Source organism: Argiope bruennichi, chromosome 7, assembly GCF_947563725.1.
Source record: "Argiope bruennichi chromosome 7, qqArgBrue1.1, whole genome shotgun sequence".
Taxonomy (NCBI): domain Eukaryota; kingdom Metazoa; phylum Arthropoda; class Arachnida; order Araneae; family Araneidae; genus Argiope; species Argiope bruennichi.
The window spans coordinates 131,123,129-131,140,712 of record NC_079157.1 but is presented as its reverse complement, the minus strand read 5'-3'; the positions used below and the strand labels follow the sequence as shown (position 1 = coordinate 131,140,712).

The 17,584-nt window shown below is 26.6% G+C and overlaps 1 protein-coding gene across 1 annotated transcript in view; it reads right to left on the bottom strand.

The window, feature by feature from the left end:
- The window catches only part of LOC129974972 (filamin-A-like), a 127,732-nt gene that overhangs the window by 39,939 nt on the left and 70,209 nt on the right, over window positions 1-17,584 (bottom strand). Inside the window, exons 12-23 of the mRNA XM_056087798.1 lie at window positions 16,679-17,491; window positions 14,134-14,355; window positions 11,722-11,889; window positions 10,605-10,754; window positions 8,890-8,973; window positions 6,399-6,539; window positions 5,407-5,574; window positions 5,132-5,275; window positions 4,327-4,410; window positions 3,853-3,990; window positions 2,486-2,659; window positions 717-866 (exon numbers count right to left, since the gene is read on the bottom strand). Coding sequence (XP_055943773.1) covers window positions 717-866; window positions 2,486-2,659; window positions 3,853-3,990; window positions 4,327-4,410; window positions 5,132-5,275; window positions 5,407-5,574; window positions 6,399-6,539; window positions 8,890-8,973; window positions 10,605-10,754; window positions 11,722-11,889; window positions 14,134-14,355; window positions 16,679-17,491 — 2,436 coding nt within the window. The remainder of the gene's footprint in view (window positions 1-716; window positions 867-2,485; window positions 2,660-3,852; window positions 3,991-4,326; window positions 4,411-5,131; window positions 5,276-5,406; window positions 5,575-6,398; window positions 6,540-8,889; window positions 8,974-10,604; window positions 10,755-11,721; window positions 11,890-14,133; window positions 14,356-16,678; window positions 17,492-17,584) is intronic.

Below are 17,584 nucleotides of genomic sequence, written 5' to 3'. Positions count from 1 at the left end.
AAATGAGAATTTTCAACCTGAAAGTTGATTGATTAAACAGTATCCATCAAAACATTTTTGATTGCTACATTGACAGATTCCTCACCAAAATGACAACAATGACTGAAACTGGTAAGGCAAGTGAAATAATTTGTTACTTTTAAATGATTTCAAATTTTCTGATTTCAAACACATTTTGCAATGATCTTTGAAAATAGAAACTGAATAAATGCCAAGTTTTAATTATTCTGTTATTGTACCCTACATATTTTATTACTTTATTTATAGTTCAAGTCATTTTAATTATATTTTTCCCTGAATAATGCAAATATTTTTTTAAAGAGAGAATATAGCTTTACTACAAGTTTTATTTGGTTTTTTCACATCAGGGATTGACTTGTTTTACTGGTAATTACAATGGTAAAATAATAATAATAAATCAAGTCATAAAAACTAGAAATCTAAATTATAAATAAAATACTTCAGCAATTTGTCCATTATTATTTTATATGAGAAAAAATAAATGAATTTAATTGTCATCGATAAACACACACACACACAAATAAAAAAAATTAGCAGGTGAATATTTTAATTATAGAAGTCTGCCTTAAGAACTCAAGGCAAATTTTCAAGGCAAAGATTTAATCAATTTATTCATAAGACAAAGTAAAAAAATAATAATAACTTAAACTCATTATAATTATATAAAAATTCAGTACTTTTGTTCAAAAAATTACCTTCTATATCTATGGAGTAATTTTGATTTTCAGCTGATAAACCATGCACAAGAAAACTAGTTGTTTCATTAACTGGAGCAGCAATTAAATTAGATCCAGATACAGACACTTTGCTTGGAGAATCTGTCAACTTTACTTTAAATGGGCTACCTATTAAATCAAAACAACATTAAAATAAAAGACATTATGTTCTGTTGATTCATTATAATCACAAATTTCACATCATGTAGTATGTATAGGTAACTATTTAACTTTTTTTTTTAGTTTACTGGAAACAGTTTCACCAATTTTTTAAATACTCTGATGAAGCTATAGCAGATATATTTAGGCCAAATATTAGATATTTCATCCAGTGATAATTTAAACAAATTTCATTTCATATTTTGAGAACAGTGGAAAATGGAAGATATTTTTACAATTTTGTACATTTATCTGATTGTGGATACTAACCATTGTAATGATGTATTAAGCAAATATCCAAAAATTATTTGTAACAGTTTTGACACTCTTAAGCAGTTACAGGAAATCTTTCTCTTTGCTTAAAATCTTTTACTTTGATTTCAAAAATGGCAAATCTGAGAATTTTAATTTCAATATCTATGACTGAAATACATAAATATGAAAAGATTTTTTTTTTTTTTTTGAAAGAGCATTTTCTAAAAATATATTTGAATTCACCTTTATAAAAATGGTATTTAGATTAATACAGATTAAAGGACATGATTCTGGGAACCTAATAACCATTTGATATATATTGTGGCCAGTTTACATTGCTTTGCTAAGTTGGTAAAGAGAGGAACCTCAAAACTATTTTTTGTCTGCGGTCTCACCATGTCACAATACAGCATTTATTAAAAATAAATAAAAATAATAAATAAATATAAAAAAAATCAAATAATTATCAGAGGTGACTGCAGTCTTTTTTCCATAAATTCAAAAAATTATAGAAGAATATTTGTTGAACATTGCAAGAGAAGGGTCGAATTTAGTTGTGAGACAACAAAAAGAATTCTAATAAAGAATGAACAGTGCAAAATAACACTTTGATGCACATTTTTCCAACAAATTCATTGATTAAAGAAGAATGTTTTTGTTTTTTATTTATATATAAAAAAAATCATGTTTAGCACATCATATTTCAAACATTATTTTTTGGTTACTCTAATGTAATAATAATAGTAACAGAAAAATTTAACTTGCTTGATTAGAAAAACTTCAATTTAAGGGATTCTATTGTTTTTGTTAAGAACTGAGAGTTCTTTATTATTAGAAAGACATTTTAGTGAAAAAATATTACTTTTTAATTAACCTTTCAAGTATCAATCTAAAGTAAGCTCCTTAACAGGAGGGACAAATGATGAGGTACTAACAAGCAGAAATAGATTGTTAGTCAAATGGTTAAAAACAGTTGGAAAAGAGTCTAAATCTATCTTAATAAGAATTTTCAAATTAATAAACTATATATTCATAGTGGTTAGGTAAAAATGAAAAACATTTCCCAATTTGCAGAATATTTAATTTAAAGGCCTACATTATCTTGATATAATTCATATCTAATTCATATCATAATTCATATCTAAGAATATTTACAAATTCATTACAAAATATAAGAGAATTACATTTGGCATTTCCAGACATTTGGATTTTAAAAAGTACAAGATTTGTACCATAATTACTCCACACTGTCAGACAAAATTCCTGTCACCATGCTATAATCACATGAAGATAGTAAAAAATTATAAAGCAAGATAAAAGAAGTTTTAGTCAACCTGGTACAGGCTCTTTGTTAAATGATATGCTGATGAAGTGGTCTGCCAATTCAGAAGGCACAAAAGAAACAGCAAACTTGGCACTTCCCAAAGGATGCACTTGTGTTGGGATGTTCCTTCCAAGGCCACTCACAGTAATTTCAAGGTTCCCTTCACCAGCATGACTAGCATCCACTAATTATCAAAATCATGTATAATTAAAAAAATATTTAATATTCTTCTTTTTAATATAAAAAAGTCAAAAAATAGAAACATTTAACATTTTAGTTTAATTTAATCAGATTAACAAGCTGGTCTTTTATATATCCAGCATACATGAAGGTTATTTTAGTGCAAATACTATAAATTTTACCGGACAGATGGTGGCAAAATCATTGGCTCAAACAAATTCTGTCAAATTTATTTATTTTCATGCAAAAATTTTAGTAAAGTTTGTCATAAAGAAAATTTATGACAATAATTCCCTTTGATTTTCATTACAAAAAGTCTTTGATTAATGAATATTAGAAATTTTGATTTCCAAAAAGCTAAATTACTAAAGTTTTATTTAATGTCTAAAAAATAATAATAAAGTTTACACTAAAAATATATTTCAATAAACCCTCCCTTCTTTTTGCACATGTGCATGCCTAGAGTAATAAGTAAGCAAGAAGATACAGTTATTAACCAGAGTTTGATTTGTTGAAAACCGTAACTGAAATTAGAAGAAAAAAAGTTGTAAATACAAACAAGATACTTCATAAAAGCATGAAGCTCATTACAACATTCTGCACATCTATCTAATATTTTTTTTTTAAATGCACCATTAGAGCAAAGTCCAAGGCAAAAATAAAACATTAAATTGAATTAGTTTTAACAGGTCAGATTCAATTAATATATATTGAAAATAATTCTATTTCCCAATTTGTATTTCCAGTTAGAGATGTATATCTGAATATAACTAACATATTGTTTAAGAAAAAACTACCAAAGCATTTTTTTTTTTTTTTGTCTTTTTCCCTTTTATTTTTTCATTTTGCTCATATATATATAATTTTCCACTAATTCTATAAAAATAACATTGTACTATAAAAAGAGAAATTATACATATTATAAATCAAGACACCCATTACATATTCACTTGGGAAGCACTTTAATGAGCAGGTACATTATGTTTACTATTAGTTGCCAATAAATTTTGTAGATGCCACTATACATGTATCTAAGTGCTATGACAGTGCATGATAATAAGCACTGCAATATGTTTCCAAGTAATACAGAAATATAAAATTGACATTACTATTAATATATAGTTATATCATATGAAGAAGAAAAATATGAAATAAAAATAAGAGATGTGCAGTACATGGCATTTAAATCAAACTTACCTGTAAATTGATATGTTTTTCCTAATATACCATCAGTTATTCTGCTTATTTTAACCTGCAATGCATCATACACTTTTATTGTATAGGGTGAACTGATATCCTTCCTTCCACCATACTCAATGAAAAGTAAGTGAGGACCTGAATATTAATAACAAGAATTTAAAAATAAAAGGTTAATCAGAATATATCATTGAACACAAAATGAAAAATTTGCTCAGATAAATATTTTAATGAAAATAATGAAATTATTTTTGTGACTAAATTAAAACTATAATATATCATCTCTTGTTAATATATATTAATAAAAGAGTAAAAGATGTTAAAAATGCAACTGCAACTCCAAAATTTATTGAATTTGCAAAAATAAAACACATAACAGTAACTTATCAATGAAATTATTTAAAAATATAGAATTATTAATAATTTTTTTTATTTTAAAAAATTTTATTAAAAAATATACATTAAGTAACTTACCCACTTCTTTTGGTAAAAATTCGCCAATGAAACCACTCTTAGCATCAGCAAAGAGTTTCACGGGAATTTTTCCTCCACTAGGAGCTAAAACAGAGTTTTAATCAAAATAATTTTAATAATTGAATTTTAAAGATCAAAAATAATAAGTTGTTTCATATGTGAAATAAATTTCACAGGACAACGAATACAGAATAAAATTAAGAATTTATTTTGAAAATCAAAAACTTTTAACAACAAATTACCAACTTTTATGTCTTGAGCTGATCATTCTAGATTTACTATTTGATTAGATTTACTGTATTAAATTTCCCTTTCAAACTTACTCATGAGTTATTTTAAAAAAATCGCACAATCCTGAATTATTACAATATATATAAAAGCTTTACGAATATTAGCAAGGTTTTGTAACTTTATATTCTGATAAGTCAAACTAGTATTTAAGAATACATGAATCAGAATAATGATTTAAAATTGCCAAACAATGAAGCATTAAAGAATATTTATTTTAATTACATAACTGATAAAAATACATTAAAAAGACAATAGAAATGGATTTGAAAATTAGAATTTGACTCAATTACCATGAAAAGTTCTTTCATAATCTCTTGCTAACTTTTTATGCAAATGTTTCAGTCTAGTTGTTAGCAGAAATTTCTGAGACTGCTATTTTAAACCAACATGTTTTGGCCATATAAAATAAATGTACCAAGAAATTGCCTGGCTAGTAGCATTTTAAGAAATAAAGCTTTTAAATTTATGACAGAAAAAAATAAATTAGGGAATTTAGAATGGTAAATAAACTAACAGGTTATTGTAACTTTCAGATCAGCTTCTCTAGCTCCCTGGATATTAATGTTGAAATGGGCCACTCTATTGATAGGAACAAGATCCTGGCTTGATACCTCAACTGAGAATGAAGAATCAGTAGCTTCAACCACTAAAGGACAACCTATAAAATTCAAGCTGCTTTACTAAACTCATTCTAAATAACATTTTTAAAATGTAACATTTTTTAAAAGTATTTCTAGGATTATTACAAAATAAATTTTAAAAACTGTTTCAAAAATCATTTTCAATTACCAGGAACATTTTCTCCATTGAATCGAATATCAATGGTATGTGGTCCACTTGCTTCAGGTCGAAAGCTCACCAAGCAACGCCCATTTCCAAGAACCTGGACTTGATTTGGAACTTTGCCATCATTAACTGATATTTCCAGTTGACCTTCACCAGCCTGAGAAGCATCCACTATATTAAAAAGAATAATATTAAAAAAAAAAAAAAAAAAGAGTATCTATGTTAAGATTTTTTCCAATAAAAATTATTTTAAAGGAAAAAAATACAGTATTGTATAAATGAAAAAAAAACACAAATAGATACACAAATGTTTATTATAATTCTTACTAACTTTACTTAAAATAGTGTGTACTATTAATTTTCAGGATACAAGATAATGTTGTCATAGATGATTTAGGATAATTCAGTAACAAGGCAATAATTTTATTCTTTTTATTTTGTTAATGTCTTTAAGGAAGAAAAATTTTATTTCCAACTAGAAAATTTTATTAATAAAAAAATCTGAAAATAAGATCTTAAATAGACAAATTTCATTAATTTTTTAAAGCATCAAATTTATCAGTAACTAAGAAAGTAGACAACAACCACATTGTTTCATTTTCTACCAGATAGAATGAAAATATCCTTTTTATTTCCTTAATTGTTTTGACATCAACCAAATATAATACTTCAAATAAGCTGACAGATCTTGATAGTTATAACTGAACAAAAAAATAATAATAGTGTAGAATTAAAATTTAATTTTGATACAATTTCATCTCCATAGAACAATACCATGATATCAATAAAAAAATTTAAAAAAATAAGTTAAAAGGAAATAGTGATTGGCTTTTAAATATCTAGGGTCTATTTTCATTTAACTCTATGAGTCTAGACTCGACCCAGATTGCCTTGCTCACCTTACCTTTGCCCTTACAAGTTGAGCTCATAATGAAAATAAACTTTGGATACAAAAAAAAAGAAAAAAAGGAGCTATTTTAAAAATGAATAATAACCTTGAAACTGGCAATTGTGCCCCACAACACATGTCTGAGGGACATCTAAAACATGGATTTGAGCAGAAGAATAAGCCTTTGTCATGAAAGGACTTCCAGGCAAAGGATGACCATCAACAATTACATCAACAGAGTAAGTTCCTGCAAACATAGAATAAAAATATGGAAAATTAAGACAATCAATATTCTTAATATACCCATTTGATATGATTTCTATTTTTTAACTATTTTCACAAAGTTAAGTTAAGAAAGTAGCTATACCATTGAAAGACAGAATAAAGTGAGAGACTAATAGAAGCATGTTTTTTTTTTATTACATTGGTATTATACATTATTTGAAAATTAATTGCTGAGCTATGGAGAAATATATGTACATTTATTTGCATGTGCTAATCAGAAAAGAAAAAAACTCATATAATTGATCGCAAGAAGAAATAAATATATGCAAACAAAACTGTTCATTAAGGTGAAAAATACCTACACTCAGCATGTAAAAATGCCACTAAATATACTACTGATGAGGCCATTAATGGTCACCAAGAAACATCAAACTCAGCAATGCTCACCATGGCTCTTAATTTATACTATGGTCAGCTAATTTGATATTTTGCATTAGGCCACTTTATTGCCTCATGCATCACATCACTATGAACACAATGCCAACCTATGCAAGTTATGAAGCCTGCTATGGATTGGTGCAAAATTTAGTAATATGGCATGGCACATAAAGTTATTCAAGAAGCTACATTACCGGATCATGACCATAATTCCTTCATAAATAAAAGTGAGATTCATCTACAAAGAATATTTGATATCATTTTTTGGATGCAATCTAATTGCAATAAAAATGGCAGAAACCAAGTGAGAAGTTTAGAATATGTCATATTTTATGTAACTTGATACGCTGAAAAATGAGCATTAATTAGCAACAACAAACTATTTGAATTCTCATGTACCACAGAGAAGGAATTTCAATAAATAGTTCAGCAACAAAAGAAGGAATACCAACAACAGTCTGATAGTTTGAAGGTATATATATATATATATCTGTGTGTCATAAACACACTGAAGATCATAAGATATCCAGCATCCATGGTAGTGTCAACAGTAATTCTTTTAGGATGCTAGAATTTCACTTCTGATGAATGTAAAAAGATATAAACTGTAAAACTATAATGTTAGGTCTTTTGGAATGATCGCAATTATAAAGATAATGGTAATAAAGTTAATTTATGAAATGAAATTTTGTGAACATTAATAAAAAAAACATAGATGTATAGATGGTACTGTCTATAAAGGAATGCAATTTTTTTTTTTTTAAATATAAACAAATGTATTTAATTTGTTAAAACTGTAAATGCTTTCATTCAAAAAGTCTATCAAAGAAAAAATAATGTTGTTATATAATGTAATAAATATAAATCTTTTCTATTACTTAGCATATCACTTTTGATTTTGTCCCGATCATTTAATTTGCTTACTTAAAAGATGAAAACATGACTATGATCATTTATTTTAAAAGCAGAATTAAGACATTTTAATGGGACAGTGGACTTTAAAATAAGCAAAAATGGATGGAAACATGCATTTTTATTTTTATCATTTCATCACCAAAATATATGTTTATATTCAACTAAAATAGTCTTACAAAATGTATTGTTCAATAAAATAAGTATTTGAAGGGTCCAGAAGACAAAAAGTAGATCTTAATGACTTTTTTCAAGATATTATAATTAGATTTAAATATCTTTAAAATGTTCCAGGTGTCTTCATTTTTGAAGAAATTAAATGAAATTGATAATATAGATTCCAGTAAAACATTAAAAGAAAATGGGATATGCATTTTAAGTTTCGAGTTTTTTTTTAGATAGTTAAAAATCAATTTAAGTTCAGAAAAACACAAAATTCTTATGAAAATTTAGTAAGTGTGCATAAAAATATTTCTAAAAAATTAGCATTTAATTGAAATTACATGTAATTTTGTTCCAAATAAATTTACATTGGGTAATAAGAAAAAATAATTGGTGTTAATAATGAATAATAGAAAAAAATTAAAAATTAAAATGTCTGGAATATTTTAAAATGTTTAAAAATTATATATTTTTTAATTTTTTAAAAAATAATGTATTTTGATATAAATATTTTTTAAGAAATTTGATGTGTTTATATTTTAATACGTATGCATAAAAGATTTTATAACCCTAACTGAATAATTCTCAAAAATGTCAAATAGAGTCCTCTGTCTCCTTAACTAAAATTCGGTAAAAACACTCGCACTTATTATTTATTGAGAAAACAAAGAAATATAAAAATTCGATTGGTTTTACAATCTTTTTACAATATAACTAAGAAAAATATATTCACTTTCATTTTTAACCCAAATTATAAAATCACTACTAATGCTATTAATATAAACAAAATGGCAATTTTTAAGGAAATGATATGCTCCATATTCAAATATAACTGCATTGCTATATGCAAGAATACATACCAACTTCAAAAGCATTAAATTCGACACGGAAAACGCCTCCACTTTGTTCAGTCATCTTAGGCTGGATTGGGTTCTTTGTGGGCCCTGAAATAATATAAAAAATTCATTAAAATCATTTATTCTTTCTTGTAACTCAAAAATCATTGTTTGCATAAATATACTACATAAAATATAAAGTTACTGCAATCTAATTTTTACATCAAATAATTGGTTCGCCAAGAAGCCGAAGTATTTTAATATAATCTATGATCTCTAAAAAGGAAATTTTTAATATAATAAACTGCTTCCCATTTTTAAATGTATTGTAATCTTCACATTCTTCAGAATATTTTGCCTGTGTTGCTTTTAAAAATTTATGTACAAGTAAATATGAAGAAAAAAAAATTGTTCCCACAAATAGATTTTTGCCATAATCCATTTAAATGAATATATAATAAACAATTGTGGAGAAAGTACAAAATGAAATGAAAGTAGATGGAATGTAAATATTTTTACAGAAAGGAGGAAAAAGATCATAAATAATTGCAGGTTCACTTTAAATTGGTGTTAATAATGAATAAATTGCATAATCTATGCATGCATCTTAGAAAAATCTATTATTTTATACAATACAATTTTGGAAACAGTCAACCGGATCTATAGACTTTACCTTACGTAATAAAATAAATAAAATCAAGTTTGGGATGAGGTGATATATGCTTTCTATTTCCGGTTGCGTTGAGTAGTTAGAAAACTGATATAGACAAAAAGTTTGTGACTCTTAAACAATTAAGGACCATGTACAAATTGACACAAATGTAATTCATTGTAAAACACTCAATGAATAATGACTTATTGACTGAATTGCGACTTATTTAGAATAAAGTCACAATTTTATTCTAAATAAGTCATAATTTTATTTAGAATAAAATTGTAACTTTTAAACAAATGCTAACATAATATTTTTTTAGTTTTTATTTATTTATTTACCATTGCATCTTTCAGTTAAGTATTATAAACAAAAACCTTTTCATTTTAAAAAAATTTCATTTCAAATATTCTTTATAGGCAGAAATTAATATTGTATCTTTTTAAAAATTCATCATAACAACATACTATATTTCATAACATATCATAATTAAGAATATATTCAATATCCATTTCTATAATTAGTTCATTATGAACGCATTAAGCATTATTATTACCAGTAATAAGCAAGTAGTTGTTGCGTAAGTACAAAAAAAAATCTAGATCTATAAAATAGACTAGCAACTTGCTTTATAAAAAACATGATATGGCTCTGATTATCAAATATTTTCGTAACTTTCACCTAGCAATATTTTTTTTTTTCAATTGAAAGTTTTGCTTCAAATAAGAAGAAAATATAATCACTTTCAGAAGATTTCTTAAATTATAGGTTGCAACCTTAACGGGTCACAAAAGATCTCCCAGAGACGTCTTTCTTCAGATTCTTCAGCATTTTAATACAAAAATGGTTTTAAAATATCATATTGGAAAAATGATTGTTTTAAAATTCAGTATCTAATCATTTTTAATTGTATTTGCTTAAGGCAAAAATTAAGAATGTTTAACTTTTTATATATTTTTGATATTTCAGATCATACCAAAACATTTTTGAAAGAAATAAAATATGGTTGTGACTGGAAAATGATTAAGATGCTTTACAAAATAAAAATATTGTCATCTAAATAGAGTAGAGAATAATTTAAGCTCACCACACACATTGACCTTGATGCTTTCTTTGGAATGACCAGGAGCAAAAACCTCGAAACTAGCAGGTTGTCGAGTGCTAAAGGATTTTAAAGCTTCACCTCTTGCAGATAACTTTTTACCCAACTCACTGACTTCACATTTCCAAGGAGATCCTTTATGAAATAAAGAGTTTTTTTATATGCAATTCATAACATAACATTTCAAAAATTTACAAAGAAAAATCTCTCAAAATAACCATTTCATATTAATACAAATCTTTAATACAGGAAGATCTACTATAAATACACTTCCTACAAGAAAAAGTTTCTTTCTACTTTTAGAAGAGGTTAAAAACTAATCCCTATTACTGAGCTAAAGATAATATCGAAAAAAGCTACAAACTGAACGATATTCATCATTAAATAAATGACATCTTGTTTTCACAATGATTTATAAATAGATGTAGAAAATAATAAATTATCCTATAATAATAGGATTAAATAATATGTTCTGTTGTAGTACTATTTTGACAAAATATCATGTAAAGAAGAAATTAAAAAATTGTTAACAAAATACTTTTTACTGCAGAACTTTTGACATTTCAAAAGTATATTTGCTGGATCTAATATTAATAAAAATTTGACTATTATGAAATTAAGTGAAAAAGAATATTTCCGATGATATAGCAAATATAAGATTTCTATTAATTAATATAAAACAAAATTAAATATTTAAGTACACTATTGTTGATCTCAATAGGAATATTATGTATTATTTCAGTATTCATCACCTTAATTTCAAATTGCAGCAAAATTAATAATTTCTCTTTTGCTGCTATTTAATTGATGTATTGCATTATTTGAGAAAATTTACAGCTTTTGAACTAAACAAATCTATCATATCAAACAAAATGTCCACTGTAATTTCCACAATCAGTTTTAAAGCATTGTGAAAAATAATATCTTTCTTCATTCATAGAAAATAAAATTTTGTTGACTATGCTAGGAAAAAAAATGAAACTTTTACTAATAGCCAATTAATAAGCTAAAACAATGACTTGTGAAAATACTTTTAAACAATAATTAGAGTTAAACTAACCACAACAGCTAAAAAGTACAAAATATTACATCACTTTCTCACCAGGCACATGATGGCCATTGAATTTCATTTCAATAGTATGTGTTGTGGCTGTGTGGGGGATGAAAGAAGCCAAGAAACAATGATTTCCAAGACTTTTTACATTGCTGGTTACATGGCCTCCATTAACTAAAATTTCTAAATTGCCAGATCCTGCTTCAGCTCCATTAACTGAAAAAGAAACATACTTTATTTTTTTAAGTTATAATACATTCAATTTATCTGCATTCTTGAAATCATTTATTACTGCAATTAATTTATCCACTTGATTCAAACTTCGCTTTAACTTCTAAGTTGCGTAGGTATCATTCCCATATTTCTTGAAACTAAATTTCTATAATTTTCATTGTTTCACATGAAAAATATATGCCTAACGTAGGTGCTCTCTCAGCTAAATTTACAGAAAAATCCCATTTTTAAACTGTACAAATTTCAAATATTTTACACACAATCTTTCCCCTGATTTCTACTTTGAAATTGGGACTGCATCACTCCCAGGTCAGAATTTTAAAAAAGAACAATTAACCCCTTCCGGTAAAATTCAATAAAGAAAAATTTTAATGTAATAATCATTTAGTTTTTTATTTAAAAAAAACTTGTTTCATTTTATAATTCTTACATATTGTTAATCAAAATTATATTATTGATATGGATATAATTGCACTTTATAAGTTCATATTCAACAAATTAACTGATATTCTTCAAAACCCTGTAATGACTTTAGATTAGCACCTAATTTTAGCAGAATCATAGCAGCTACTCCCATAAATCACTTTATTTCAAGAACATTATCTATTTCCTTCCAAATTCATTTTCTGATGTGTCTACGGTTCCAGAGCATTCACTAGAATCCCTTATTACTCGCTCTACTTCGTGTATGACTTTTTGGTAATATTTCACTGTTGTTAATTTCATTACCAGTATCAGGTTCATTATCAGTAATTTAAAATCAGTATCACTAAATGTACAGTATTTACCTAATAGTATACCATTAGGAGTATGCTTATTTCCTCTGATTCTTCAGAATCCAAGTCACTTTGATCTTTATAGTCTGCACCACTCTCATCCAGTACGGTGTTTATTTTATAAACATTTTTCTTTTAGTAAAAATATATATTGATTCACATTAAATTTTTATAAGAATGAATCCCAATAATAACAATTTGGCAGTGAATTGTGCCACGAAATTTTGAATATAAATAATAAGTGATTATGGTGATCTAAGATATCAATATAAGTAATAAAAGAGCGGCCGGATTCAATACACGAGAAATTTTAAACCGAATTATTATCATATTCAATAGTAACTATAGTTCCATGACGAGTACAGCTTGTCATTGTGTCGTATGACATGAAAAACTAATGACGAACTATACTCGTCATTTTACCACAAAGAAAAAAAAAATGTTGCATAACAAAATGAATTCTTTTCTTAGAAAAATAAAAGAAGAAATCTATCAATTAAACAGAACTCATCAATGACCCATTTAATGAGAAGAATATTTCATAAATATAAAGGGAAATCCAATAACTCAAATCTCAATATTCACTTCACCCAAATTTTTCGTAATTTATAGATAAGTTTTTTTTTTTTTAATTATAGTAATGATTCTTACAAAATAATTTTATTTATGATACTTTTACTGTTTCAAAGAATCAGTAACACGAGGGTTACAAATCTACTTAATATTCAAATGTAGTGTATATTAAATCTATCTGAATCAAGAGCGGCAACTGAGCAACTAAGATGTCACTGTTGTCATTAGACCACAGTTCAAAATTGTTTAAAACAAGATTAAATAGAAATCATTATTAAATAATCAAATTGATTAAAATCTCTTAAATTCCAGCTTTTATCTGAAAATAGAAAAGTTTTACAATTTTACAAATGATTCATTAAGCATCAATGAAACCTGAAACATTGTTCATTGACAAAACAACCCTCATTTAATCCTAGATTTCTGCACTCAAAACTTCCATTAATATGAATATTTGAGAGAAAAATGAATTATAAAAATTTAAAAATGAGTAACTGCGTAAAAATAAAATTCAGAAATAAATATCAATAATGAAAAAACAATATTTATTATTCAAGTTTAATTTTTAAAAGCTTTCTTATATCATTTATATTAATAATAAGGCTGTAATCACATAAAAGAAATGTAAAGAAATAAAAGAGTTAAATTACTTTAAAAAATGAAAAAGAGCAAAATAAAAAAAATTAGAAAGTTGAACAATATTAACTTTTTTCTTTTGTTTACTAATATTCTAAAAGCATTGTAACAAAAAAATATTCAAATAAATCAACAATTTGAATAAGAAAATTAAAACATGAAAAAATTTAAGACCAAACAAATTTAATACTTGCATATTATAAGAATCATAAGAATCGAGAATGTTATAACCTTTACTTACTTTCAAATTCAACTGGTTTACCAATGGTCCCATTAGGAATTTTTCCAACTTTGATTTGAGATGAATCGTATGCAAAACATTGATAAGGGCTTCCAGGAAGACGCTTGCCAGCAACACTTATTTCAATAGAATGCTCTCCCACCTCAGGTGTGATATATTCGACTCGATATTTGCCATGATTCACAAATTCCAACCTAAATGGTATTTCTCTACCAGAAGGTGCTGAAAAAAAGATAAAATATCAATTCCAAAAAGTTGAACAAACACATGGCAAAACAATGTGACAGAAAGAAAAGTATATGAGTGTGGGTTCATTCAAAGAGTAATGGACTTTTTAACAGAAAACAACAACAGCCAATTTGAAATGACCTTTAAGAAACTTAACTATTAGTTAAAGTAAACATAACTTTAGATGTTTTTAAAAAATAATCTTTAAAATAACAGTTATTCTTTTAATTCAATGCCTGATGAAGGAAAAAAAAATAGCTGCTTCCTTCAATGAATAAAATAATTTCATATTTTTGAATATTACAGAGAAAAAATGATTTTTTTCTCTTAACAACTATTTTGGTATATATTGTGTAGAACAAAATAATAGCACCATCATGTTTTATTTTAACTGCTTAAGTCGTTGACATGACAAAAAATTTAAATTTGGTTCTTAATGAAAAATAATGTATAAAATGTAATATAAAATTTTTAAAAAGCACTCAACGTTTAACTATGGTGTACAACAATACAAAAAAATTATACTAGTGTTAAATTTCAGATAAAATCTCACTATATAGAATGTATAATTGACATATTTCCAATGAGCTTAAATATTTAATACTTCATCAATGAAATAAAATGCATTTCTGTAGCTATTACCCAATTTAAATCAAGTATGAGATAGCATTTCACTGCAGGTCATGTTAATAATTAAAAAAAAAAAAAAAATTCCATGGCTGACAAATTTTCAACAAAAAATCCATGCTTTGTATATAAGCAAGTAAATGCTTTGTTCTTTTTGACTATTTTGCCTTGCATACATTGCTTTTTATTTCCACTTAATGAATATTTTATATTTATGAAACTTGAAAATTTCCATTTATGAAATTGATAGACCCTTGATTTTCAACAAGAGGCGCATTTTTTTTAAATGAGTTAACTCTTTTGAAACACTGAGAAATCTTTTGACTTTCTATGTTCTTTCCAACTTTTATGCATTTAAAATAATCAGTTCCCATCCACAACTTTTGACCCAATTTCGCTAATTTTTGTTTCATGTTAAAGTGCATGATCTCTAAATGGACATATTAATGGTCGCAAAGTTCCAGTATAGAGAGATATAGCAAATAAAAATATAAAATTCACAGACTTCCTGGACTCAAAAATATTGATTGATTTCATCATTTTGGAAGTATAGCTAACTAATTATAATACTATGCATTCATAAAGCAAGTATAATTTAAAATAGTACCTTCTTGGTTCTGATCAACATGCAGTAAATAAGACCAAATTATTACTATTAAAAAGAAGGGGAGCAAGCAACTAGTCGCAAAAGGTGGCTAGAACAAAATAAATTAAGTTCTCAAAATCTGCATCATAGGTTAATTTAAAAATATCACCAAATTGCTTTCTAATTAATTGTTGGTCATAAAATAAGAAAACAAATGTCATAGTAATATTTCGTCTCTACCTAAAAACCCAAAACCATAAGAAATTAAAACATTCAACTGAATAAATGCTTTGTTTGAAAATAAAAATATTAATTAAACAAATTACATTCTTTTTTCTCGGAGAGGCTATATTTTTTTTAAAAAATTAGGCAAACAATCTGCAATATTTTGCAGAAAAAAAAAGAACATGATAATTTTTCCTCTAGCATTTAGTTCCCTAAAATCGAAAATAATACAATTCTAATCTAAAGATCAAATATCATTTTCACATAAGCGAAATATTCAGAAGAAAAAAAGGAGGGGGGGGGGGGGAAGAAACTCAAATCCATTGAAAACCTGGTATAAAAATTTATGCTTATAAACTATGTTAGAGTTCTTGAATTTTGCAAAGTGGTTGCGAACATAGATCAAAAGCGTATTCATAAATCATAATTAATCCTTTAATAAAAAAAAAAGTTTCAGATGTATTATTTTAGAACGGATTATGTTTCATAACCGAAATCATATAGATTAACAATGTTATTTATGATAGAACACATCATTTTTAAGATTGTGGTGGACCTACTTTCATCAAAATGACGTCACATTTAAGGTGATGGTCGGTCCTGCAAGCGAATTAATTATGCGATGTACGAGTCGTTGCAACCGTATCTTTTTTATTCTTCTTTACGTTTCCGTTAATGAAGATGTTATATTTTTATGCCGCCATTGAATTAAATATTTTAGATAACATCCCCATTGGTGACCCAGACACGATTTGAGCACGCAAACTTCTGATCTGCTTAAACTGTAACGTCATTTTGATGGAAGTAGGTCCACCACAATCTTAAAAATGATGTGTTACCAAAAAAGGTTTTGCAGTTAACAAAAGAATTTGCACTAACCTGTTACTGTAACTTGAATATCATCTTGCTTTAGCCACGGAGCCTGCAATGAAAATGTTGTAGGTTGCTTTACAGGCACCAACTTTAAGCCTTCCCCTTCGGCGATGATTTGAGAAACATCTATAAGATCTTTCTTATGTTTTCCAGATAAAGAAGCATAACCATAATCACCCATACTAGGGTTAAAGCCTTCATTATCTCTGTTCTTCTTTGTATGCATTTTAGGCTTAGCACCCAAACTGTCACTGCTACTAGACAATATTTTATGTAAACCAGTTTGCTGGGACGAAGAATGCTGTTCAGAAAATTGAAACTTTTCATGGCTTGATTTACTCAACTGCGTGAACACATCACTCTCTTTAGATTTGAAATTTGAAGAAGGATCAGCAGCAACAGGTTTCTTCGGTGTTGGAGGAGCAGGTGCTTTCGAAGTTTTAACATTTTCTTTGTGAGCCATTAATTTACTACTTACTAGTTCTGCACGCTGATGGAAACTTAAATTTTCCTGACTCGATGAAGTAACTTTGTTAACAGAAGACACTTCTGCTGTGTTTAAAGACTGGTGAATATTTTCTCTGCTAGAAAGAAGATTGCCAGTCGAATGTTTGGTAACATTTTCCATGTTTTTAATGTAAGAACTAGTTTCAGCCAATTTTGTAGACACAGACCCATCTAAGGAAATGTGATTTCTTTGTACTTCTTTCAACGGCAGAGTTTTTTCCTTCTTCATTTTATTATCTTCAACACGATTTTCAAATGTACCTCCCTTTAATTCTTCATCAGTTTCAACAACTCTAAAACTAAACGGAGACCCTAAATAGAGAAGGAAAATATTAAAGTTCAGAATAAAGATAAAAATATATATATAATTCATTGTTTTGTGCAGTTTAAAAGACTAAAACAGTG